The sequence below is a fragment of the Thalassophryne amazonica genome, chromosome 3 (assembly GCF_902500255.1).
Source record: "Thalassophryne amazonica chromosome 3, fThaAma1.1, whole genome shotgun sequence".
NCBI lineage: Eukaryota > Metazoa > Chordata > Actinopteri > Batrachoidiformes > Batrachoididae > Thalassophryne > Thalassophryne amazonica.
Window position 1 is genome coordinate 11,935,539 of NC_047105.1, and position 27,219 is coordinate 11,962,757.

General features: G+C 40.2%; 1 protein-coding gene and 1 long non-coding RNA gene across 2 annotated transcripts in view; one reads left to right on the forward strand and one right to left on the reverse strand.

The window, feature by feature from the left end:
- Positions 1 to 596: 596 nt before the first annotated feature.
- si:ch211-286o17.1 (hematopoietic progenitor cell antigen CD34) overlaps positions 597 to 27,219 on the reverse strand; it is a 57,680-nt gene continuing 31,057 nt past the window's right edge. Inside the window, exons 2-8 of the mRNA XM_034165839.1 lie at positions 21,756 to 21,860; positions 16,362 to 16,606; positions 13,064 to 13,156; positions 11,989 to 12,109; positions 7,949 to 8,001; positions 5,269 to 5,418; positions 597 to 1,088 (exon numbers count right to left, since the gene is read on the reverse strand). Coding sequence (XP_034021730.1) covers positions 906 to 1,088; positions 5,269 to 5,418; positions 7,949 to 8,001; positions 11,989 to 12,109; positions 13,064 to 13,156; positions 16,362 to 16,606; positions 21,756 to 21,860 — 950 coding nt within the window. The 3' untranslated portion in view covers positions 597 to 905. The remainder of the gene's footprint in view (positions 1,089 to 5,268; positions 5,419 to 7,948; positions 8,002 to 11,988; positions 12,110 to 13,063; positions 13,157 to 16,361; positions 16,607 to 21,755; positions 21,861 to 27,219) is intronic.
- Positions 7,274 to 21,224, forward strand: LOC117506347. Its single transcript, XR_004559439.1, has 3 exons — positions 7,274 to 7,286; positions 14,102 to 14,108; positions 21,101 to 21,224. It is a non-coding gene; the product is annotated as an uncharacterized LOC117506347 (long non-coding RNA).

Sequence of the window (27,219 nt, forward strand, 5' to 3'; positions counted from 1 at the left end):
TGTGCCCACTCAGGAGGACTTGGCACTGAACTTGGCTATAGGCGAAAGCTGCTTGGCAAAAATTAGTCGAGGTGTGTCGAGTTGTAGTTCGACCATTTATGTCAGGAAACCACTTAACACTGTGCTCGTTGTTAGATCATCTTCTTTTGTAGGTTTCCTTATTACTTGGTTTTCTGGTTGCATGAAAGCACTTTTTTTTAATCAAACATGATATGTATCTAAATTTTTTAAGGGGAAAAATGTGTACACCCTCGCTTAAGTTTAAGCTAATGAGTTCCCTTTAAAAGATCCCTTTTTTGTCCGTCTCACTTTTTTGAGAGGGCACTCCGAAAACATTGATTTGAAAAGCTGAATTTGCACCCCACAGCATTTAAAAATGGTTCTGCATCATTTGAAAATTACAACTTCAGGGTGCTGTTTTTCACTGAAGAGTCTAACTTTAGAAAAATCGAACATGAAAATAAATTGCTTTGAAAAAACATTCAAGCTTTTTTTGTTGTTGTTTTTACGATTTGGATCAGGGACCAGTAACACCAATATTACAACTCATCTGCGATTCTTGTTTCTAAAAAAAAATGACTATAATCATGTTGTTCGGCTGAAGTTGGGGCAGCTAATGATCAGTCTCTCTACACAGTGTATGTAGGCTCTTAATGACACCAGCAAAGGCCAGTGATCCCAGATTTTTCACATTAAAGGCATTGTTGAACATTGTCATCATAGCCATGAGGATGCTGCTGTCATCGTCTGGAGAGCTGCAGTGCGACGTGGGGAAGAGGGGAGGCGAAGCTCTTTGGAATTCTTGCTGAATTTGTCAGTGTGTGGACAATCTGAGGCAGAGGAGGAGCTTATGGGTAGTGTGTCCCAGTGGGTGACACTGGATTTGAGGTGAGGTGTGTATTGATTCACATCTCTGTGTCAGCTACTGGAGTCTGGGTGGCAGAGTGTCCGTTAGTGGTGAGGGGGGTCCCGTTTTCTGGCGGGGATTCTCCATTGACGGTGGGTTTATCGAGAGGCTCCTGGGGCAGAGGGGCCACAGACACCAAGGTGTTGGCCTGGTTTTCCTCGTCCACCTGGAAAGACTCGGCCTATGAAAATGGAGACATCAATATAAAGGGTCACACTGGATAAGTTCACAGATTAAACATGTTTTGTGTTTAAATATGACATGAGCAAGAAAGAATGTCTAATTGATTTTTTTTTTTTTTTTTTAGGGCATTGTTCATAACAAACAAACATTCTTCGTTAAAGTGGTTTAAGAGTTAGCAGCTGTTTTTGGTTAGAAGAGTGTTGGTAACTGTTTTACTGCGTGGAGTTAGATAAGCTTGTTCTCTTTTGCTCATACTGCTGAAAAGACTCTATGGATCTGAACTAACACTCAAAAAGTTTGATTCTGTGTTTTAGTCTATATTGTGACTTTAGTATATTTCTTTTTCTACACCTCTGACAGAATCTATGATGCATCCATGTAGAAGGTCATGCTATTTTATACAGCGCCTTGCAAAAGTATTCAGCCCCTCTGCATTTCACACATTTTAATTTGTTTCTGCCATTTCAAATACAAAAAGTAAATCAGGCTTCTCAGTTTAAAAATCTCTAAAATTATCTTCCTTAAATTCAAACTCAAAGCAAATCTCTACAACTTTATATAAATTAATTAAAAATATATAAGCCAAGATTATGGGTTGCATAAGTAATCAGCCCCTTTGGTATAATACCTGTAAATCAGTTTAACTGCCAGTTTTCTTCAGACAAGTCAGGGGATGGATACATGAACATTTCCAAGTCACTGAATATGTCTTGGACTTTATTTACATCAGTTATGAAGAAATACAAACAGTATGGCACTCTATGGTAAATCTGTGTGGAGTAGACAGTTCTCAAAAACTGAGTGACTGTCCAAGAAGAAGAAGAGTGAGGAAAGCTACCAAGACACCCAGACAACCCATAAGAAATAAGAGGCTTCTGTGGCTGTAACTGGAGAAATTGTGCATAGTGCAAGTTTTGCATTTTGTATCCCCAGGAATACAGCTTCATGATGAAGTGCTATAGACACCAAAACATCAAGTCTAGGCTTACCTATCAGAAGTACCTTCTGGTACATTGTAGCTGAACTTCCAGGTGGTCTTTATAACCCTCTGGGGTCCGAGGGCATTTTTTGGACAGTTCACTCGCCTGGCATAAATGTTTTATTATTGTTGTTAATAGCTCTCCCTGCATCCCACAATCAAGTTTTATGTCTCTTTTTTTTCAGGACAACCTGTGCTTTCAGAGTATATATGTTTTTGTTGTGTTTTATAAGTGTAATAAAGGTTTACAATCAAAAATAGGCAAGGAAAAAATAAACCGAAAAATAATTTTCCACACACATTTATTCAAAACACACAGCAAACTATAATAAACAACTGTTTTGACACTTTATAAAGGTAATTTGAGGACTTGTGTGAAAGACTGAACAACAAAAACGTTCAAACAATAAACACAAATGCACATTTTGAACAATATCCACAAAATGGTCTATGCGTTTTGTTGTCCATTGATATGGTAAACAGTGCTTTACGCAGAGAAAGCAACAGAGTTATCCAGTAACATTCACATGCAAACTAGTGGAGCAATCCTGATAGTTACACACTCTTTGTTTGAGCATGTGAGATTGTCATCAGAGGCTCTCCGTGTGCTCCTGCTTTCACTGATTGCTGTGTGTAATGGCGCAGGGCACACTGAGTATGTACTAATAGTATGTACTCATTGGAGCACCCAGGGGGCTATTCAAATGGGCCAACTAGTAACATATCACTTCTGAAAATGATCTTTGGCTTTTCACGTGAGGGAAATCTGTCCTATGATTGGATTTTGGAAAACCATGTGACGGTGAACCAATTCCGATTGGACACTCACATTGTGCACGTCATCACACAGCTTCTATGAGGAGTACAAAGATGGCCGATTGCTGGCTCGAAAGTCAGCGGAGTTAACTTTTCAGCAAAAAAGAAAGTAAGTTTCTATCTCATATCATTCAAAAGTTATTTATAATTTAGTAAAGCTTGGTCTTAGCCGTCGTATACGTTAAGAAAGAAGACCTGGCATCCAGGCCACCACAGCTGGTGGTCAAAAGGGTGAAATATAGGTAAGAGTTAATATAGTTGATGCCCCCTGTTGTTCTCTGCTGAGTTCCCCTCCCGTTCACTTGTAAAAAGTGTAGAAAAGTTCCTCGTGCTGTTTCTTCTGATTCTTCACATGGGTGTGTCCCTGTATAAAGTGCTCTCTTAAAATGATGTCATGACCATTATGAAATAAAGTAAATGAAAACCATGTGTTGCCTCCTGCCAAGGGATGAAGAAGAAATAGCTGAGAGGACCCCTGCTTTGAGTCAGGGGATGCAAGTCAAATATCATCATCCCACCGGGGTGGAAATTACTGAAGAAAAACCTCCATGTTTGACCACAAATTCTGAATTTAATAAAATAACAATACCTCCACACAGTCTCCTCAGTGAGCTGTCTTTTTTGGGGGGGGAGCAGTATCTTACATCAGTAAAGGCTGTTGCTGTGTTGAAGCAGTGGAGAGGGCAATATTTGGGGGGGGGGGCAGCGTTGTTGGTTTAGGCCATATCATCTTCTTTTACAGCCTGAGTCTTTGACTTCAAAATATGTCTGCTCACTGACCTCATGACTGCACATGTCATTTACACAGTACTATTTACATGTGATCAATGACCACGCCCGGAGCGTCAGTAGCGATTCACCGATAATCGCTTTGTTTCTGCTTAAAAGGGCCTAGTTTCTGCTTAAAAGTGACTTTAAAATGATTTAAGAGGTTTTATTTTGTCATGTGGTGGTTAATAATAATCACATTGTTCCCTTTGATCGCTTTGGGTGTAGAGAGTCAGACTCAGAGAGTCAGTCTCAGATGCATGTGCAGTGAAGGCACGGTGGACTAATTTTTAGAGGAGACCGTTTGGTCGGAGACACCGGCGGCTTTGCTCAGATCGAGGAGGTCCAGTGTAGACTTGCTGCAACTATGCATTCAATTTTCAAGCGGAGCATGGAAAGAACTCTGAAATATCAAGAGCTGAGGACAAAGTGTTCACAGAGTTAAACCAGAGTTACATCAGGTTGTGTCAGGCATGACCTAGATGCCATTGTGTTTGTGTAACTTTTACCTGTGTTGTGCCCACTCAGGAGGACTTGGCACTGAACTTGGCTATAGGCGAAAGCTGCTTGGCAAAAATTAGTCGAGGTGTGTCGAGTTGTAGTTCGACCATTTATGTCAGGAAACCACTTAACACTGTGCTCATTGTTAGATCATCTTCTTTTGTAGGTTTCCTTATTACTTGGTTTTCTGGTTGCATGAAAGCACTTTTTTTAATCAAACATGATATGTATCTAAATTTTTTAAGGGGAAAAATGTGTACACCCTCGCTTAAGTTTAAGCTAATGAGTTCCCTTTAAAAGATCCCTTTTTTGTCCGTCTCACTTTTTTGAGAGGGCACTCCGAAAACATTGATTTGAAAAGCTGAATTTGCACCCCACAGCATTTAAAAATGGTTCTGCATCATTTGAAAATTACAACTTCAGGATGCTGTTTTTCACTGAAGAGTCTAACTTTAGAAAAATCGAACATGAAAATAAATTGCTTTGAAAAAACATTCAAGCTTTTTTTGTTGTTGTTTTTACGATTTGGATCAGGGACCAGTAACACCAATATTACAACTCATCTGCGATTCTTGTTTCTAAAAAAAAATGACTATAATCATGTTGTTCGGCTGAAGTTGGGGCAGCTAATGATCAGTCTCTCTACACAGTGTATGTAGGCTCTTAATGACACCAGCAAAGGCCAGTGATCCCAGATTTTTCACATTAAAGGCATTGTTGAACATTGTCATCATAGCCATGAGGATGCTGCTGTCATCGTCTGGAGAGCTGCAGTGCGACGTGGGGAAGAGGGGAGGCGAAGCTCTTTGGAATTCTTGCTGAATTTGTCAGTGTGTGGACAATCTGAGGCAGAGGAGGAGCTTATGGGTAGTGTGTCCCAGTGGGTGACACTGGATTTGAGGTGAGGTGTGTATTGATTCACATCTCTGTGTCAGCTACTGGAGTCTGGGTGGCAGAGTGTCCGTTAGTGGTGAGGGGGGTCCCGTTTTCTGGCGGGAATTCTCCATTGACGGTGGGTTTACCCCCCCCCCCCCCCCCCCCCACACACACACACACAAACAAACCATTGATTTATTTGGCAGTAACACTAACTCCTTCTGTATAATCCACTCACCAGTCTGACTCCTTTGGAGTTCTTGCGGTGCGTTTTGAAGTAATATCCAGCTACCAGCAGTGCAGCCAGCAGCAGGCCAGTCAGCAGCAGCGAAACCAGCACCAACTTAGAATTCTTCCCCCAGTGAGGAACCACCTCTTCTACGCCAATCTAACAAAAAAACACATTGGAACAGAGCAGCAAGTGTTATTTATGCCACCAAGGAGACAATGTGGGAAATAAAAAAACAGAACTGTGGAATGAGAAATGTTGAGGATGTAAACCATTAATGAAACTAATGCACTCATGATCAAACCTGTTAGTTATGAAGTCTACAGAGCTTTTAAGCTAGTAAGCTAGGTCAGATTTGTTGATGGTGTAAGGTCAAGGTCACATTATGTCAAAACCACAAAAATATTCTTTGCTGGAATTATTTTGAAAATTGTCTTGGCATTTTATTTTGTTTTGGTGAACGTATTTGGCGTCTGGGTGTTTGTTGGATATGTCAGCAATCATGAATTTTAAACTGAATCATCTTGAGCAATGCCTTAGAAGGATTAAATTGATCTCTTTTTGACAGTGAAATGTAATATAATGCACTGGAACTTTATTTGTTGGACTTGAGTTGTGTTTTTCTAGTTGCTGCCAAAGAAATATATTAATTTGTGTTAAACCTCTGGGGTCCGAGGGCATTTTTTGGACAGTTCACTCGCCTGGCATAAATGTTATTATTGCTGTTAACAGCTCTCCCTGCATCCCACAATCAAGTTTTATGTCTCTTTTATTTCAGGACAGCCTGTGCCTTCAGAATATATATGCTTTTGTTGTGTTTTAGAAGTGTAATAAAGCTTTTACAATCAAAAATAGGAAAGAAAAAAGTAAAGCGGAAAATAATTTTCCACACACATTTATTCAAAACACACAGCAAACTATAATAAACAACTGTTTTGACACTTTATAAAGGTAATTTGAGGTCTTGTGTGAAAGACTGTACAACAAAAAAGGTTCAAACAATAAACACAAATGCACATTTTGAACAATATATACAAAATGGTCTATGCGAGAGGCGGCCCTCCCTCTCGCTCCACTGATATGATGAACAGTGCTCTATGTTGAGAAAGCAACAGAGTTATCCAGTAACATTCACATGCAAACTAGTGGAGCAATCCTGATAGTTACACACTCTTTGCATGTGAGATTGTCATCAGAGGCTCTCCTTCTGCTTTCACTGATTGCTGTGCGTAATGGCGCAGGGCGCACTGGATGTACTCATTGGAGCACCCAGGGGGCTATTCAAACGGGCCAACTAGTAACATATCACTCCTGAAAACGATCTTTGGCTTTTCACGTGAGGTAAATCTGCCCTGCAATTGGATTTTGGAAAACAATGTGACGGTGAACCAATTCCGATTGGACACTCACATTGCACACGTCATCACACAGCTTCTATGAGGAGTACAAAGATGACCGATGGCTGGCTCAAAAGTCAGTGGAGTTAACTTTTCAGCAAAAAAAAAAAAGTTTCTATCTCATATATATTAAAAAGTTATTTATAATTTAGTAAAGCTTGGTCTTGGCCTTCATATACGACAGCGTCGGCCCTAGAGGGTTAACTTAAAAAATAAATCAATCAATTTTAGTTTGGATGAAATGGGAAGATACATAAGCAGTTCCAGATGTATTTATTAATATTTTTTTAAATGTATTTATTTTTTGTCGCCACCAGAATTACTCAAATCAATTGACCTTTTGTCACTCATGAATCTTATTAGAGGAGTCTTTCATGGAGTAACCTTCAATATTTTTATGAAATTCTAGATCAATTTATTTTTTAATCTGTTGCCAATATTCAGAGATTGTGCATTTTGTAAATGTCTTACAAAAAAAAAAGAAAAAGAAAACAAGGCACAGATGTCAGTTTTTTAACAGCCATGCATATTTGAATGATTGAAATATGAATTATAGCATAGCTGAAGTGGCTGTTGTGCCTCTGCTGGGGTCTGCTGGGTATCACTGTAGTTTGAGGTTTATTGATCACTGTAATGACCCCCACATGGGGTATAAGAGTACAGAATACAATAAATATAATATAAAACAATAACAGTACAATGAACATACACAGCTCACAAACAGTATACACACAACAACACGTAATGCAGAGTTCCAACTCTGCACCCTTAAATTAAATAAAACAAAGCAAAACAACTGTTAACTACTAGTAAGCCCTACTGTGATACGTTCAAGAACACTAAAAATAAATATTATAAGTTTAACCTAACCAGACAAATAACTGGTCTGCCACAACTTTTATTAGTAAAAGTACTTGTTTGAGGTAGCTCTGGTTGCCAGACATTATATGAGTTACGGAAATGATACATCACAGCATTCATGAACTTTGCTAGGTTTTTTTAATTTAGAGATTCTCTTACAATTGAATAATGAGTTCAAGGTGTAGATATTTACATTTCCCATACGTTTTCCCCCAAATAGTTTTCCTTCTCTACACTAAAATACTCACTCCTAAATAAATAGTGAAATTCATCACCAACCTCATCCAAGTCACACATAGGACACATCATCTCTCCCCTGTTGTAGTTTAATTTTACCAACTAAGCACATTTTACATTGTCTGCCTATAATAGATTGTGTGCACTGTACAGACTAACAATGACATACGAAGCAGTGAGACACTTTACTGTACCTTGTGTTTGATGTTGTCATTGTTGAACCCGTCAGCCATGCCTTTAACATCATCTGCAAGAAAGATCAAAGTTTGGTTTATTCTCCTGTTGCAGGGCATTGAGCTACCAAACACTTGAAGTAAAACAAACAAACAAACAAAAAACACACTGTGTAACCAGGCAATGCTTCATACTCTCAGGTAACCACACCAATCACTTACAATTACGGGTCATAAACTCAGCTCAGAATCCAGTGGTTTTAGGTTTCTCATAGTTTAAGAAGCACAATCCAAACATTGCGTGGGCTTCAGAATGAATTATTACCTGGACTACACTGCGTGGTACTACCTGCCTTGCTCATGGCACTTCCTCTGAGTTTACAATCAGCAGTAGCCACCTCTTCCATCTCCCAACGCGACCAGCATATGTCCAGAGTACATGGACCATCAAGAGGTGTTCAGCAAGAGCCAAGCTTCAACTCTTCCACCGTACAGACCCTACAGTTGCACTGTCGACCTTCTTCCTGGGATGCCACCATCTTAAGGATGACCCGACTGGCTTTTTGGTCCTGAGCTCAAGACAGTGAAGGATTACATCAAGGATAGACTTGCTGCCATAATTAACCACCCATTGTTATCACCAACTGGAGCAGGGCTTTTCTTTGCTGAGAAAGACAAGTTGCAGTGAAAGACAAGCTGCACTCCTTTTACTCTAAGCACAGTGAGCAGGCGACTGACCAGGCAGTTTCTGTCAGAGGGGCTCTGGACCAGATTTTAGAACAAGATGAAAAGGGAACTTAAGTTGAACCAGAGATAGAGGAAGATGTCTTGGAAGTGGAAGACAACACCAATTTTGATCCAGACTTTGAGGAGACTGACTAGAGACTGGAGTGGAGACTTGCTCTGGTCTTCATCCCCCAAGGACAGAAGAGGTAGAGCGAGAGTGGAAAACATCATAAAGATGATGCCAGGGCCAACACCATGTTGGCCCTGGCATCATCTTTATGATGTTCAACATCTTGTGTGGATGACATAAAGTCCAGCTTCCAACTCTTTAAACCAGAGTCCATTGAGGGAATTATACTGGAGATGACAAACCTAGAGGGGAGGCGTGCGTTTCCAGGGACACCTGGAGAAAATTAGACCTGGCGGGCCGCTGAGCCTACATGGGTCTGTTGATACTAGTAGGAGTATATCACTCAAACAATGAGTCAAAAAAGGGTTTGGAAAGTTTTGAACATGACAAAACTTGCAGGCGGACATGGCAGACATCAGTTGACAATGTGTGTATTTTGCGAATGGGAACATTACTTTTGCCTGATGAAAACCAACAAGAATGGATAGAATCAGTTCCTCATACATTTCCTTAAGGCACCTTGACACTTGCACGCATTTAACCCTCACACTGCCGCGCAATTCATCATGCCAGTGCGACCCACTTTGTCCCGCTGGATGCTGAGCTTTGTGCTGCTGGATGCTGCATTATATACAAATATAACACAATGCTAAAATACCCTCAGCCATGTGAGCATTGCATTCTTTATAATTTGCAGTTGTTTGATTATTAAGATCCTGTTATCTTGCATACAATTTCTTGTGCAAATCAAGGAATATTTGTCGATCACCCTCTGTGCATTTGCAGTTATTAATGAGACAAAGTTAACTCCATGGGAAGTTAGCTTTGAGTTAGCAAAAGTTAGCATGCAAGCTAACATCTCCAAAATGTCTTGTTAATGACTCCAGTGGAGTTATCAGTTACAAAAACAACATGTTCAGTTTTAGAAGCTTTTATTTCTCACTAGCTTTTACATTACAGACCAGAAACAAAGCTGTTAGCAAGTAGCTACACCAGGAAGTGATGTCACAATGCTAACCTTGGTGAAATGTCTTGTAAATAAGTTCAGAGGTGTTATTAGGTTCCAAAAACAGCGTTTTCAATTTTAGACGTGTATATTTCCCACAAACGTTTACATCACAAACCAAAAACAAAGCTGTTAGCAAGTAGTTACACCAGAAAGTGATGTCACCATGCTAACCTCAGCGAAATGTCTTGTAAATAAGTTCAGAGGTGTTATTAGGTTCCAAAAAACAACGTTTTCAGTTTTAGACGTGTTTATTTCTTGCTAGCTTTTACATAATATATGGGAAACATGTATATACAAATAGAAAATGAAGCGGGTTTGAAGAGACCAGCGACTGACATGGTGCAGCTCTATTCTGATTGGCTGTCATCGGTGTCACTCAAAACCAAAACAGATCAGATTGAAACAGAATGTGACTTTTTAACCCCTTAAAATACATGCAAGGTTAGCCATCTTTGAACTTGTCCCAACAATGTTCCCTGTGAATTTCAAGCGTCTGGCAGTAATAGGACTGAACTTATGCTGAGCACAGACAGCCGGACAGACGGAAGGATGAAAAGTCTTCGCAATACCCAATGGCCATATTTGATGTTCTCTGGTAACAATTATTTCATAGTGGATTTGTCATTTGCTCTCAGAACCACCTGATGAAACCACTTCTAATCGCTCCGGAATCACAGAGGAATTTTCTATAGCTGCCGCTGTTCTCGTGCACTTCATGAAGTGGCGAACACATTTGGAATCATCCAAAAGGTAATTATTTGTAATATTAATATTGTAATGGCTTGTTAAAATAGTTGCATTTTCATTCCTTCTTATGAGTATCTGTAAAATTATGTTTATTATAGATTTAACATCTCATTATAATTGTTCAGATGAGCTGTGCTGATGTAATGACTCACATAGTATTTTTGAATTGTTTGCGCAATGTTCACGTGTAGTTCAAAAAATGAATGCTTGCCACAGACTTTGAACATTTCAAAATTTTCTTTACGCACTTGCACGCAGCTGCGAACAGTTTACGAGTTTACTCTCTGGCACGGTAGATTGTACACCAGTGTGGGGATCAAATTCATGCAAGTGTTAGGTACCTTTAGCGAGACTGGGACTTCAGACAACATTCAGGCTCCCATGTCACAGGATGTTTGTGCATGACACGCTCCAATCACAGGTACTTCAGTGGGAGCTTTCATCTCAACTGGCATGTTGTTTTGGTGTTAACTGAACCATTAGTCTGATCCATCAATGATTCTGGTGGCCCACTCGATTCCATGACGTTTGAGTACTGGTCATTGTCATTCCATTTGTTCACAGCGCAGCCATCTGTCATCTTGTGATTTCCTGGTCTGGCTGGGGTTTGAATCAAACATCCTCTGTTCTCAAACACAACACTTAACCTCCCACGGTCATGGTCTATTGGTTTAGTGTTAGGCAATGGGAAATGGTTAATTTCATGCCATTGCCCCCAGTCAAAGAGATTGCCAAGGTTCATATTGAGCACATCTGCCACCTCCATGGCCACCTTCAATGTAGTTTTGGATAGGGCCCTCAGTTTATTTCCAAATTCTGGACGGATTTCTGCAAGCGGATTGGTGTCTCGGTCAGCTTCTCCTCTAGGTACCCCCTAACAGACATACATACTGGTCTTCACCAGTGGTTGAAGAAGGTGCTTTGCTTCCTCGTGGCCAAACAGCCCAGTTCCTGAGTTGTCCAATTGATCCCGATGGAATACATCAACGATTTGCTCTCAGTCACCCCTACTGGTATGTGGTCTGTGGTTATCAGCCTCCACTCTTTCCCAAGTTGGAGGATAAGGTGGTGATACCCACAACCCCTGCCATGGTCTATTGCTGTTATCGCACGTGGCACCAAGCACGGATTTCATTGTTGGGCCCTTCGCTAGAATACCAATGAGCAGTGAACAAATGTTGGTCAGAGACTGGTCAGAAAGTTTGTTTACCTACACAGGACCTTCCTCTGTGGGTGCAATTTGCCCACTGTTTTATTGATCCATTTCCTGTTTCTTTGTCCCACCACAGTTCACCTGACAGTACCCTGTACTTATTCACCCAACTTTTCACAGAAGCCTGTGAAGTCTACATTTCTGCCACCTTCCCCCCTCCTGTCTGGATTGTGGATGGTGCATAACTGAAGAGCTTGTGTTTCTGATTACTACATTATCAAAAGAATGTAACTGACCTTTGACATACGGTCCAGATACAAGAACTTCTTTGGAGTCATTCTCCTGGAAGATCTCGAGTTTACAGTCTTCCCCGCACAACTCCTGTACAACACTGGATATCTTCGACCTGGTGTCTTCCTGTAATGTCACCCAAACATGAATTATTCATTCATGTGTGAAAGAGTACTGGTTATGGTCCCTTTATATGTTCACTCACCATCATTTCTTAGCTTCACCTCATCAAAAACTCAGTTTGACATTAATATCCTAAATCCCATGTAATTGGTTTCCTGCACACTCACAACACACCACCTCCGTCACTAATCCCTTCAGTCTCTGATTCTTAATCTTTCTTCATTTTTAATCCAATAAGGGATTTAAAAATCTTTTTACAGCTCCTTCCTCCTGTGTAATCTCATCCACAAAATCAGAATTTGCCACACTGCAGGAACCTTCCATCCCAGCTGAGAGTACAGAACACAGTCAACTCTAAGCCGATCTAATTACTTCAGCAGGTCTTGTGTTATCGATCTCATCTTCTAGTTTGTGTGACTGTTTATTCATGTTGAGGAATGGAAAAACTGTTAAGAATTTCTAGTGAGGGGTTTGCCTTTCTGTTTAGCTGAGAGATGTCACCAAAATCTCTACTCAGATCAAAGTTGCAGTTGTTTAACCAAGACGGAAGTCAGAGAAACAATGGATTTAATTCTTTTTTTTTTCTTTTTTTTTGTATAAAAGCACACATCAAAAGATCAAAATACAGCCCATCTGTCCTCCTACACCTCCCTGAGGCAACGAGATTGCCCCACTTACAGTAGCATCAGGTTTTATGTGTAGATCTCAGAATAAGGAAGGAATATTAAGTGTGAAATGAATATTAAGATATGTGGACTAGTTTGTCTGTTTGTGGTCTTATGATAGAATGGTATCATGTCTTAGGTGTACCTCGCCTCACGCATGACAGCTGGGATAGACTCAAGCCCCCCCCAATGATCCTTACTTGGAGTAAGGAGGTATAGCAAATAAATTAATGAGTATAAGGCTATGAATTACTTTCTTCTCACAAGTATTGTTGGATTTATCAGGACTTACACAGTTGGATGACTTCTTGAGTGTCAGGCTGATAGCATTTTGGTGTTGAATGGCCTCTTTGGTGACACACACAACATCATCCTGTGGGATCGGCTGCAGAAAGAAACAAACTCATTCATCATCCAATGACTTCTGCTACTCAGCAGCTTATGACTGATATCAAATTTCTAAAGTGTAATAAACATGGTTATAGTTTCAAAGCAATAATCATCATATTTAACAGTTTAAATAGTGTTCACAGCACTATATCTACAACAAAATGGTTCATTGTCATGCCGCACAACACCCTGGACTCAAGGTTCTTGAAATGGAGCAATATCTCCACCTGGTGGACATTTACCATTAATGTCAATACAATAGAATTTGCAGAGGTCTCTAAATTTCAAATTTATTAATTTATATAGCGCCAATTCACGACAAAATCGTCTCAAGGCGCTTCACAACATAAAAACAGGTAAAAATTTAAAACACAATAAAAACAACCATAAGAAAAAACAGCAGTAAAAAAGTACAAGATTAAAAACACATAACACTAATGATAAAACAGAGAAAATAAATGAGTCTTTAAACGTGATTTAAAGGTCTCCACAGTGTCCGACTGCTGAATGTGTGCCGGCAGATCTTTCCACAGAGCTGGGGCACGATAGGAGAAAGCTCTGTGACCGGCAGACTTCTTATTCACCCTGGGAACACACAGACGTCCTGCACCCTGAGAACGGGTGCAGGACTTCTAGTATATATATATATATACACTCAACAAAAATATAAACGCAACACTTTTGGTATGAGATGAACTCAAAGATCTAAAACTTTTTCCACATACACAATATCACCATTTCCCTCAAATATTGTTCACAAACCAGTCTAAATCTGTGATAGTGAGCACTTCTCCTTTGCTGAGATAATCCATCCCACCTCACAGGTGTGCCTTAGACTGTCCACAATAAAAGGCCACTCTGAAAGGTGCAGTTTTATCACACAGCACAATGCCACAGATGTCGCAAGATTTGAGGGCGCGTGCAATTGGCATGCTGACAGCAGGAATGTCAACCAGAGCTGTTGCTCGTGTAATGAATGTTAATTTCTCTACCATAAGCCGTCTCCAAAGGCGTTTCAGAGAATTTGGCAGTACATCCAACCAGCCTCACAACCGCAGACCACGTGTAACCACACCAGCCCAGGACCTCCACATCCAGCATGTTCACTTCCAAGATCGTCTGAGACCAGCCACTCGGACAGCTGCTGAAACAATCGGTTTGCATAACCAAAGAATTTCTGCACAAACTGTCAGAAACCGTCTCAGGGAAGCTCATCTGCATGCTCGTCGTCCTCATCGGGGTCTCGACCTGACTCCAGTTCGTCGTCGTAACCGACTTGAGTGGGCAAATGCTCACATTCGCTGGCGTTTGGCACGTTGGGGAGGTGTTCTCTTCACGGATGAATCCCGGTTCACACTGTCCAGGGCAGATGGCAGACAGCGTGTGTGACGTCGTGTGGGTGAGCGGTTTTCTGATGTCAGTGTTGTGGATCGAGTGGCTCATGGTGGCGGTGGGGTTATGGTATGGGCAGGCGTCTGTTATGGACGAAGAACACAGGTGCATTTTATTGATGGCATTTTGAATGCACAGAGATACCGTGACGAGATCCTGAGGCCCACTGTTGTGCCATACATCCAAGAACATCACCTCATGTTGCAGCAGGATAATGCACGGCCCCATGTTGCAAGGATCTGTACACAATTCTTGGAAGCTGAAAATGTCCCAGTTCTTGCATGGCCGGCATACTCACTGGATATGTCACCCATTGAGCATGTTTGGGATGCTCTGGACCGGCGTATACGACAGCGTGTACCAGTTCCTGCCAATATCCAGCAACTTCGCACAGCCATTGAAGAGGAGTGGACCAACATTCCACAGGCCACAATTGACAACCTGATCAACTCTATGCGAAGGAGATGTGTTGCACTGCATGAGGCAAATGGTGGTCACACCAGATACTGACTGGTACCCCCCCCCCCCCCCCCCCCAATAAAACAAAACTGCACCTTTCAGAGTGGCCTTTTATTGTGGACAGTCTAAGGCACACCTGTGCACTAATCATGGTGTCTAATCAGCATCTTGATATGGCACACCTGTGAGGTGGGATGGATTATCTCAGCAAAGGAGAAGTGCTCACTATCACAGATTTAGACTGGTTTGTGAACAATATTTGAGGGAAATGGTGATACTGTGTATGTGGAAAAAGTTTTAGATCTTTGAGTTCATCTCATACAAAATGGGAGCAAAACCAAAAGTGTTGCATTTATATTTTTGTTGAGTGTATATGAGCACACACACACACACACACACACACACCCTTATTCAAATCATGGCTCAAATGAAAGACTACTGTGAAAATTCACTTGTTACAGCAGCATAATTATACAAGTGACAACAATAGCTACATATTAAAACAACAACAAAAAAACACTAAAAAAGCTATGTGTGTGTGCATATACACACAAATTACAGTTTAATGAAAATGGAAGAAGGACCTGAAGTAATTAAAGTTAAAAGTAACCTTAAAACCAGGTTAGTCCCATTGAGATCGAGATCTCTTTTACAGGGGAGACCTGGACAATTCTAAACTTTTTAATTCACCTAACCTGCATGTCTTTGGATGTGGGAGGAAGCTGGAGCACCCAGAAGGATCCCACGCGAAGATGGGGAGAACATGCAAACTCCACACAGAAAGGCCACAGGTGGGAATCAATCCCATGACCTTCTTGCTGTGAGGCAACAGTGCTAACCACTAAGCCACCATGCTGCCCTGATCTGTCTGTAATGATCTGTCTGATCTGTCTGTTGTGAGTGCAGGAGTCAGTTACTGAAGTAGCTGTTTAAGGCCCCCACAATCTCATATGTGGTGTCGGAGTGATTATTCATGATGGATGTCAGCTTGTCTAACATCCTTCTCTCACCCTCCTCAGTGGAGTCAAGAAGGCAATGTAGAACCAAGCTGGCCCTCCTGACCAGTCTCTCCCTGTCCCTCTCTGAGCTTCCACAACCCCAACAAACCACTGCATAAAGGACTGCAGACACTTCCACAATGTCTCTGACTGTTTTAGCTGTGTCCTGAAGACAACAAAGGACCTCTGTCTTCTCAGCAGGTGGAGTTACCTTTGGCCCTTTTGTACAGAATACTGGTGTTGGGAGTACGGTCCAATTCGGTGTTGAAGTTTGTTATCCCCAGGAACTCTCACAATGGCCTACATTGACAATAATGTATTTGAATGGGGTATGAGGGTTTTTTAACTTGCCTTTGGTATGTTGTTGGGACCATCACCTCTGGCAGGCTGATATGCTGGTGTCTCAGGTTCTACTGGTTTCTGAGTTTGACCCTGAGATGTAGCCTGAGTTCCGTCACCATCAGCACTCTGTGTCGCTACCAGTGTGCTGGTCTTGGCCTCTTTTACAGCCGCTGGACTCGTTGCAACCGTTGTGTGTTCAGTATGTCGTAGAACACCCACACTGGGGAAAACCAGGACTTGTGGATGATCTCCCTCTGGAAAAACAATTCTTAAATGGTTAGTTTAAGTAATAAAACTCAAAATATGATTTATTTATTTATTTTTTTACTATTTGCTTTTGAAGAACAAATGAGATCCTTTATGCGTTTGTGTATTTTCTTGATGGTTTAAATCTGGGTGGCCAATACATTGATCATCATTGACCAGTCGATTGCAAAGACAGTGTATGAGTAGGTTGATTGCACGGCATAAAAATGTTAGCTAGTCATCCATCCACCAATCATCCTTCCTCACAATGGTATTTGCCACTTGATTGACATACAGGACACCCAGTCTGGGATCTCATCTTTTCTAGTGCACGGGCCACCACGAGATCAGGTGAAAGTTTGCATGGTAAACTGTGGAGAGTGAGCTAATTATCTGGTTAGTATTCAAGTTTATTTCTTCTGAAAAGAATGGATATAAAAATGAGTGGCGGAGCTGGACCAAGTAAGTAAACGTACCACTTCCATCCAGAATTAGAGCAGGACTTTGTTTTTCACAATGTGCTATTGCGTTTGTATGATCTGCCAATCTACCATCGCTATTCCGAAGAAGGTAAATGCGGAGTAGCACTTTCGGACTGTTCATAAACTCTATGACACTGAAGTCTCTCCAAAAAGCAAGCTGAGAAAGAGAAAGATGAAGGAACTAAACTTACAATTGTTTGGACAGCAGTCACTTTTCTCACACCTGACTTTAAAAGCAAAGGTAGCCACCAAAGCATCCTTCTGGGTGAGCCACTCCAACATTAAGCACAAGAAATCCTTCCAAGATGAAGAGATGATAAAAGAAACAGTCGACTTGTTGTTTCGGGACTTTAAAACAAATCGGAAATATGATCTTCAATCAAAGCTCTCCAGCTATCAAGAAGCACTGTTACATGGCCAAGGATTTGACACAACAGTTGGAAGGACATCGCAGACTGTGAGTGTTTTTCATTGTAACTGGACAAATCTACAAACTTGAATGATATAAAACAGTTGTACATTTTTATTCAGATGGTGTTTACAGATATGACTGCAAAAGAGGAGCTGTTAACATAAACCCAAATCGAATTGTAGGCATCTCATTAACGTAAAGTCACTGTCCTCAAAATCACTGTTGATAAATTATCTAATTATGGAACACCGCCTAGATATGACAGCCTCAACACTGCATTTAATCTTTTATTAGACTCAATTGGCTTTGCTCAAAATGTAAATGAGTCCACCCACCACTTTAATCATATCTTAGATCTTGTTTTGACTTATGGTATGGAAATTGAAGACTTAACAGTATTCCCTGAAAACGCCCTTCTGTCTGATCATTTCTTAATAACATTTACATTTACTCTGATGGACTACCCAGCAGTGGCGAATAAGTTTCATTACACTAGAAGTCTTTCAGAAAGCGCTGTAACTAGGTTTAAGGATATGATTCCTTCTTTATGTTCTCTAATGCCATATACCAACACAGTGCAGAGTAGCTACCTAAACTCTGTAAGTGAGATAGAGTATCTCATCAATAGTTTTACATCCTCATTGAAGACAACTTTGGATGCTGTAGCTCCTCTGAAAAAGAGAGCTTTAAATCAGAAGTGCCTGACTCCGTGGTATAACTCACAAACTCACAGCTTAAAGCAGATAACCCGTAAGTTGGAGAGGAAATGGCGTCTCACTAATTTAGAAGATCTTCACTTAGCCTGGAAAAAGAGTCTGTTGCTCTATAAAAAGCCCTCCGTAAAGATAGGACATCTTACTACTCATCACTAATTGAAGAAAATAAGAACAACCCCAGGTTTCTTTTCAGCACTGTAGCCAGGCTGACAAAGAGTCAGAGCTCTATTGAGCCAAGTATTCCTTTAACTTTAACTAGTAATGACTTCATGACTTTCTTTGCTAATAAAATTTTAACTATTAGAGAAAAAATTACTCATAACCATCCCAAAGATGTATCGTTATCTTTGGCTGCTTTCAGTGATGCCGGTATTTGGTTAGACTCTTTCTCTCAGATTGTTCTGTCTGAGTTATTTTCATTAGTTACTTCATCCAAACCATCAACATGTCTATTAGACCCCATTCCTGCCAGGCTGCTCAAGGAAGCCCTACCATTATTTAATGCTTCGATCTTAAATATGATCAATCTATCTTTATTAGTTGGCTATGTACCACAGGCTTTTAAGGTGGCAGTAATTAAACCATTACTTAAAAAGCCATCACTTGACCCAGCTATCTTAGCTAATTATAGGCCAATCTCCAACCTTCCTTTTCTCTCAAAAATTCTTGAAAGGGTAGTTGTAAAAAAGCTAACTGATCATCTGCAGAGGAATGGTCTATTTGAAGAGTTTCAGTCAGGTTTTAGAATTCATCATAGTACAGAAACAGCATTAGTGAAGGTTACAAATGATCTTCTTATGGCCTCATACAGTGGACTCATCTCTGTGCTTGTTCTGTTAGACCTCAGTGCTGCTTTTGATACTGTTGACCATAAAATTTTATTACAGAGAATCTTCTTCACAGACTAAGGTTAATTATGGAGTTCCACAAGGTTCTGTGCTAGGACCAGTTTTATTCACTTTATACATGCTTCCCTTAGGCAGTATTATTAGACGGCATTGCTTAAATTTTCATTGTTACGCAGATGATACCCAGCTTTATCTATCCATGAAGCCAGAGGACACACACCAATTAGCTAAACTGCAGGATTGTCTTACAGACATAAAGACATGGATGACCTCTAATTTCCTGCTTTTAAACTCATAAAACTGAAGTTATTGTACTTGGCCCCACAAATCTTAGAAACATGGTGTCTAACCAGATCCTTACTCTGGATGGCATTACCTTGACCTCTAGTAATACTGTGAGAAATCTTGGAGTCATTTTTGATCAGGATATGTCATTCAAAGTGCATATTAAACAAATATGTAGGACTGCTTTTTTGCATTTACGCAATATCTCTAAAATTAGAAAGGTCTTAGAGTGATGCTGAAAAACTAATTCATGCATTTATTTCCTCTAGGCTGGACTATTGTAATTCATTATTATCAGGTTGTCCTAAAAGTTCCCTGAAAAGCCTTCAGTTAATTCAAAATGCTGCAGCTAGAGTACTGACAGGGACTAGAAGGAGAGAGCATATTTCACCCATATTGGCCTCTCTTCATTGGCTTCCTGTTAATTCTAGAATAGAATTTATAATTCTTCTTCTTACTTATAATGTTTTGAATAATCAGGTCCCATCTTATCTTAGGGACCTCATAGTACCATATCACCCCGATAGAGCGCTTCGCTCTCAGACTGCAGGCTTACTTGTAGTTCCTAGGGTTTGTAAGAGTAGAATGGGAGGCAGAGCCTTCAGCTTTCAGGCTCCTCTCCTGTGGAACCAGCTCCCAATTCAGATCAGGGAGACAGACACCCTCTCTACTTTTAAGATTAGGCTTAAAACTTTCCTTTTTGCTAAAGCTTATAGTTAGGGCTGGATCAGGTGACCCTGAACCATCCCTTAGTTATGCTGCTATAGACTTAGACTGCTGGGGGTTCCCATGATGCACTGAGTGTTTCTTTCTCTTTTTGCTCTGTATGCACCACTCTGCATTTAATCATTAGTGATTGATCTCTGCACCCCTCCACAGCATGTCTTTTTCTTGGTTCTTTCCCTCAGCCCCAACCAGTCCCAGTAGAAGACTGCCCCTCCCTGAGCCTGGTTCTGCTGGAGGTTTCTTCCTGTTAAAAGGGAGTTTTTCCTTCCCACTGTCGCCAAGTTCTTGCTCACAGGGAGTCGTTTTGACCGTTGGGGTTTTTACGTAATTATTGTATGGCCTTGCTTACAATATAAAGCGTCTTGGGGCAACTGTTTGTTGTGATTTGGCGCTATATAAATAAAATTGATTGATTGATTGATTGATATGACTGGTTTATGTGAAACCTGGCTGAAACCTACCGCTGTCCCCCCCCTTAAATGAAGCCTGCCCACCGGTGTACACATATAGATTAGATTAGTGTTATTCCCCTGATCCTTTGTGTTCAGTCCCAAACAGAATCCAGATTCAGTCTATTCCTCTGGTTAAATTTATTTAGAGTTGTGGTAAGATTCAGGCCTGGTTTCCCATAGACAATACAGACACAAGAGTTCTGCCATAGAGAGCCCCGAACAAAGAAACAGGAAAACTATTTAAAAAATGCAGTAGGGGCGTGGTCAAGGGCAAGGGCCCTCCTTACAAGTACCAACCTCACTGGCTTCCCGTGGGCAGAGGGAGAGCCCAACCCCCTTATTCAAATCATGGCTCAAATGAAATCCGAATCCTTCTTTGTTCTACGGGGGATGTTCTCGTTGTTCTCAATGTTCTATTTCTCGTAAAAGCCAAAAACTGGCCAAATCCAGTTCCACATGTTGTTAACAGTTACCAAACTCAGAAAAAGTAAGATCATTTAAGCAAGGTAATTACTGATATCAGAACATAATAACAAAGTAGAATCAGGTATATCTAACATTAGATAGAACTTAGATAGAAGACGCCCTCAGTGAAATTGAGGTTCCAGCAGCATTGTATAGCAGCAAACAGGGTAAGAAGCACACAGTGTATCAAAAGTGAAAGTATAAAAACAATTTGCGAATGTAAATACACAAATGTAAATATTTATAAAAATTGATTTATACAAACAAAAATTTTCCACAGCATGTTTTCTCATGAATTGGAACCTATTCAGGAGGTCAGAGTATTAAATTTCAAAACTTTGTAAAATAAGAACCACCCTAATGTACTGTAGTTAAATCATTTTGACTTAGTCATTTTAAAAGTAGCTCACATGCCAAAAAAGTGAGGGCACCCTTGGTTTAAATGTTGAATTGTTGGCATTTATTCAGGCAGGTTGATGTATTATTCATTTTTAACAACCTTTTCTGCATGTATGTGGGAAAACTTGGTTTCTTCTGTTAGTACAGTTTTTTTTAATTTGATCTAAAAATTATGAGCCTCTTAAAACGTAGTCTGCAAACATAAAGTTATAGTTGCAAAAAGAACAATATTAAAATTAACTTATTGGTGTCCCCACAAAGCAACAAATTATTCCAGTACTTTTCTGTTTTTGCAGTGTTAAGAGATGCCTTGTTTTCACCTGTATGGAGTATATCTGTGAAACAGTTGTCGTAAATGGTGAGGTTTCTTACCAGGAGGTTTAGCTATGGTTGGGATCATGTCTCGTACAAATTCTGCTGCTGTCACAGTTGGTGGAGGCCCTGTGACGGCATCCTCTTCCTGAGCCGTGACTCCTTCTGTAAAATCAGAATCAATAAGTTGATTGTAGGTCGCATGCATGTAAACCTTACTAATAAGCTGCTGGCTTCCAAACATGACTTCCAGTTGACATACATATATATATTTTTATAATTTATGTAGCTCATATCAGTTGTATCGGGTGTGGCAGTGTAGTGAATCTGTTAAGCAGAGCACCAGCTTCAGTAAATAAAAGTGCTACCACATTTGTTCCATCTACCCACTAAACCAGCTGATTCTGATTAGTTTAGCTCTACAGGGTGGTAGATGAGCTTATCAGTGAAATCACCTGTTTTTAGGTGCATCAGTAGAAGCAATATATGGTAACGCTTTTAATCACTGAAGCTGGAGTTGTCCACCTCTGGTACCTAATAACCCTTTGGTGGGTTAATTCCCTGCACAATCTGAACAAATAAGACCACCCTCACTGCAGGATTAGGTCATGCCAGCAGCACACCCTGACCTCTTTACCTGCTTCTGCAGGAGCTTTCACATGCTATGAGCATCTCAAGGAAGTGCCTCAGCTCGTGGCAAACATGCTGTGAGCAACACGGCCAACCAATTAATGTGCCAGAAGGTTGTCTAGATGGATTCTTGTCAACTGACAAGGATAATTTTTTTTTTTTTACCCCCTGCAGTTAGTCTTGCAAGTGTGGGATTAATGGAGTCAAACTGTGAGAAGGTCCACAAAACCTCCGTAACTAACTCTGGAAAAAAACTACTGAATATTCAGCTCTGAAATTTTTTGTTTTGATAGATATAAGTAAGGACCAGTGAACATCGTATTTTTGGCATCTTTCAACCAGCACAATGACCATAACATAAAATAAAGATGAACAGTCCTTGTTAGTCCTTCAAATCTCTTGTGTACCCTTGGTAATTTTGTGGTCCATGGTGGTCACTAAGCCCACTGTTGCTTGTTTCAAAATGGTTCTGTAATTGTCTGTGTGCTAGAGCTTTCCAAATAGATGAAACAATGCTGGCATGGTAGATCAAAACAACTGTGGCAGTTTCTACAAATACGATTGAATCTGATCTCAGTCTGCAGCATAAGATGACTTTATACTGCAGCTGAGTTTACACATCCTATATCCAGACGTCTTGCAGCGTTCTTCAGTCATCATGAAGATTTATCAAAAACTGTTTCATGACAGGACCTTGAGTTCTTACTATATTTGAGATGGTTTTGTGTTTTTCACTCATTGTGTGTAATAAACATGTGAATTCTCCCAACCAAATAACTGAAAAGTTAAAAAAAAAAATTGTTGCGTGCAATCCATGCTAAATACTTAGAAGTATGTGGTTTTTGATGGACAGTATGGTATATCTCAGGATCTACTAGTCTTAGGGCCCCTTCAAACATAGTGCAAATTTGGTCGAATTGCATATGAAGTGCACATATAAAATCATAGTTGCCTCCAATGCCTTGTACACCTGTTGCTACAAGTATTTGCGTACACCAGCGGATGAAAGACAGATTCTTGCAGAGTTTGCCATCGAACCCTCTCGCGGCAGGGGTCGGCCACATTCCAGCTGCCACACACTAACATCGAACACCGCTCGTTTGGCACTTCGAAAATGTGCGGCCATTCACACTGTTAACACAAAAATAGTCAGCAGATGATCACTTTTGAGGTGGATGTGAAATTTGTCTAAGTGCCCCCATGAGTGTGGATTTCCAAAAAGCCACACACATGTGGTGCGTGTGTCTCGCATGTGTGCGCGTGTGTCGTCCTCCCCCAACACATCTGGTGTGCCAGGGTGGGGGGGCAGTTGCATAAAATACTTATATGTATGTACAGATCTGATCACATGGGGGCCGGACAGCGACGCACACAACACAGGGAGGGGCCTGTCAGCTGAGCACAGCGCACTGACAGCTGGATGATGGCTCAGTGCACACATTACAAACACAAAAACCACCACCAGGACAGTTATGTAAATAATTACAACAATACCTACATACGCAATTACATAAAAAAATAATGAAAATGAATGACCACATAACACAGAAGTCTGTGCACTGAATGGAGAGGGGGCGTGTCCGCTCACAGCCATGGCTGTAAAGCTCTCTGGTCCTGGACGTCACAGCTTGAGAACATGTTCCATGATTTGAAGGACATGAACTTACAAAATTCCTCCATGAGGCGCGTGTCTCTGCCTGCTGTCCTCAGGTGGAAATATATAAAACATCTTTCACCTTTCTGCTGGACTGCAGCGGTCACACACAGCGCACCTCATCCTCATTTCGCTTTAGTTACAGGCCAGTGATTGTAGTGCAGTGGTAAAGTTTCCGTCTGGTAATCAGAGCTTACAGGTTCAAATCCTGTGAGTGGCATTTTTTTTAACTAGGGCTATTTAACCGCGGGGTTCTGTATTACGTCCCCTTTTATGTATTATTTATATCAACCCAGTGACATTCACTAATTATACAGCTGGTTTTTATTTTATTTTCCTTCACATCAGCAGTGCAATGTAGTGCACCTCGTCCCTCCTGCTCACACTACGCCATCGCATGCACGACACTGTTGCACCGGGATTGTGCATGCCTGTCCGGCAGCTCAATGTTTTCGTGGTTTGCTCATACAAGCTGTTCCGCCGTGAGTCGCCCACATTTGTACTTATTCATACTATGTGTGAAGGGCCCTTAGTGTTTTAATTTTGATGTCATATGATAGAAACAAGTTTCTGCTTGATTTAATGATTAAAGCATGCTGAAAGTTGTGGAAATACTTTGTGACTCTTTTTCCATGAGCTACATTGTTTTACATCTTTTTTTTTTTTCCAATTAAAAATGCTTTGTGTTTGTTCGGGGGTACTTGGCTGACAAAATATTTCACAGGGACTGCATCACTGAATAGTCTTGCGACTTTTATACAAAAGCGCCAAAACTTTATCAGAGGTACTTTATCGTGTCCTGAAGTATATAAGATCGGGAGACATTGAATCCATAAACGTCTACACTCTAAAAACTTGGGTTTAAGAGAATAATCATTTTCAGCCTTCTATAGCATATAATTCATGATAAACTCTTATCCAAATGTCTTTTTAAGTTCATAATATAAACCTGAAGGTTATGAAAAATGTATTAAGGCTAAGTAGGGATGCTTTGAATGTACTTCACTGTGCTTACACTCTTAGAAAAAGCGTTAATCTAGGGAAAGTCACTAAATATTGTCTAACTCGTGAATATCAATATACTTATGCAATATAGCTGTTTGCGAGCATAGGGCAAAGGAAAGATGTTACTCATGCACTCTAACATATTTACACTCTAAAATAACAACAGTGTTTGAATGGAAAGAAATGCTTTTTTATTAATTACAAGAAATCAATTTTGTTTTTATGACCATAACCATTATTATTGTTGTTGTTGTTATCATTATTATTTTATGTTATTGGAATTAAGATGATTATCACCATATTTCTTAACTGAAAACATTGTAAATACCTGGTTGGCAAACTTCCTAGATATGCACAAATGTTTCATGAATATTTTTAATGAACTACTCTCTACAGCTTTCATGCTAGGAAGATCACAGTGACCTAATTTTATGTCTCAGAGGTAGAGGCCTGTTAAAGATCCCTACAGGCCTGAAATGAGGCCTGTACCTCTTTCCATTTTGAAACATACCACCCTGCTAATGTATAAGGATGTACGACGACGTATGACGCCGCACGACGGATGATACATGATCACATAAGCTCAGTATAGCTTTGCACTAGTTGCAGTAGCCATTCTCTACAGCTTAACAATGTCCTATCTTGATCACTGGCCCCCTACATAATAACCATATGATCGTATTGTCATATGAATAGCAAAATATACACTGTATGATAACCATGCAAACACCCTTTTAAAAAAAGCAGGATACAGGGCTAAAATCAAATGTCTCTCGCTTTGACATGACTTAATACAACCTAAAGAGTCCCTGGACAAAGTTTGGCGCTTTTGTAAAAAAGTGCACGATTCTATCCCTTAACTGCTGGACTAGAAAAAGGTTGAGAACCACTGATCTTTATCTGAATCTGAAGCATTGTCATGTTATCTGCAAAAAAAAAAAAAAAAAAAAAAAAAAAAATCATTCACCCATTCACCACTTAGATTTCAGTACCCACTAAAGCCCGAGAGCAAAAGTGTGGCCTTAAATTGCTCAGCAACTACAACTATTTGCTCCAATTGAACATTTTTCTTGAAAATGGCCAAAAATGCCTGTTTTGATCTTTAACCTCAATGAAACCACAATTTCACCAAATGAGAAATTGAGACTATCATCAAAGAAGTAGTAATTTGGTGGTCTCGGGTCTGGAATGGAGAAAAGTAACAGAGGCTATCATCTCTGTATGTTCAGAAAAAAAAAAAAGATATGGTTGGGCTACAATCAAGGGGCAAAAAAAGCATGACAGTTTACACAAGGAAAGCAACAGTAGAACAGCCATCCTTACACACAGCTGCACCAAGCTCTGATAAAATGCAGTGTATAATTATTTATGATTTAAGTTGCACATGCTAAACTACATATGAATATATGTGTATGTATGTATGTAAATATAGGTGTAGGTGTGTTTAAAAAAAAAAAAAAAAAAGATACAAAATACAAGGTGTGTGACATTAGCCATTATGAATTGTGTTAAAGTCAACCAACAACCTTTGTTGGTAATAATAACAAACAAAACAAAAAACAAAACAAAATGCAACATGAAAAAGCCAAAAGCTGCACTTTCTTGAATGCCCAGTTGAACCATCTTTATACCTCGTGTGAAATCCGCGATGCCGGAGCGCTGGGTAATAGATTTTATTGCAGCAGATAATGTTCTCAGTTCCATGAACTATTTTATGAGGAATTTACTTTGAAGTAACTATCTCACGTTTAGATTTTTCAAACAATCACATTGTTGCAATGACACCTTGTAAATTAGACATGATGACAATTTAGAAAGTAAAATTATATTTTTGTGAATGAAATGATTTTCCATGTTGTCTGTTAAACACTGGGCTATTCCGTACCGGATCTTCATAGTATTTTCTATTACCAGGCTACAGTATATGTTTAAAGAAAGAGGCAACAAAACAAATAGTCTCTTAACTCTAAATCATCCCTTTCCTGGAATATTTCAAGTCAGGTATGTATAGCTGTAAATTTGCTTTGGATTTAACAATGTTCAGGGCAAATGCCTCATCTTTAAAATATGGTATCACACCATAGAGTTACCCTCTAATATAATGAGGTCAAATAAGGGCGTCATCTAGAAATCATCTCCAAACACCTCTGGCCAGCGACCTCATGACTCCACAACCTTCCCAGCCTTCTCTTGATCTCAAAGGTCAAGGATCTATGTGGCAGTTTCCTCTGTGCA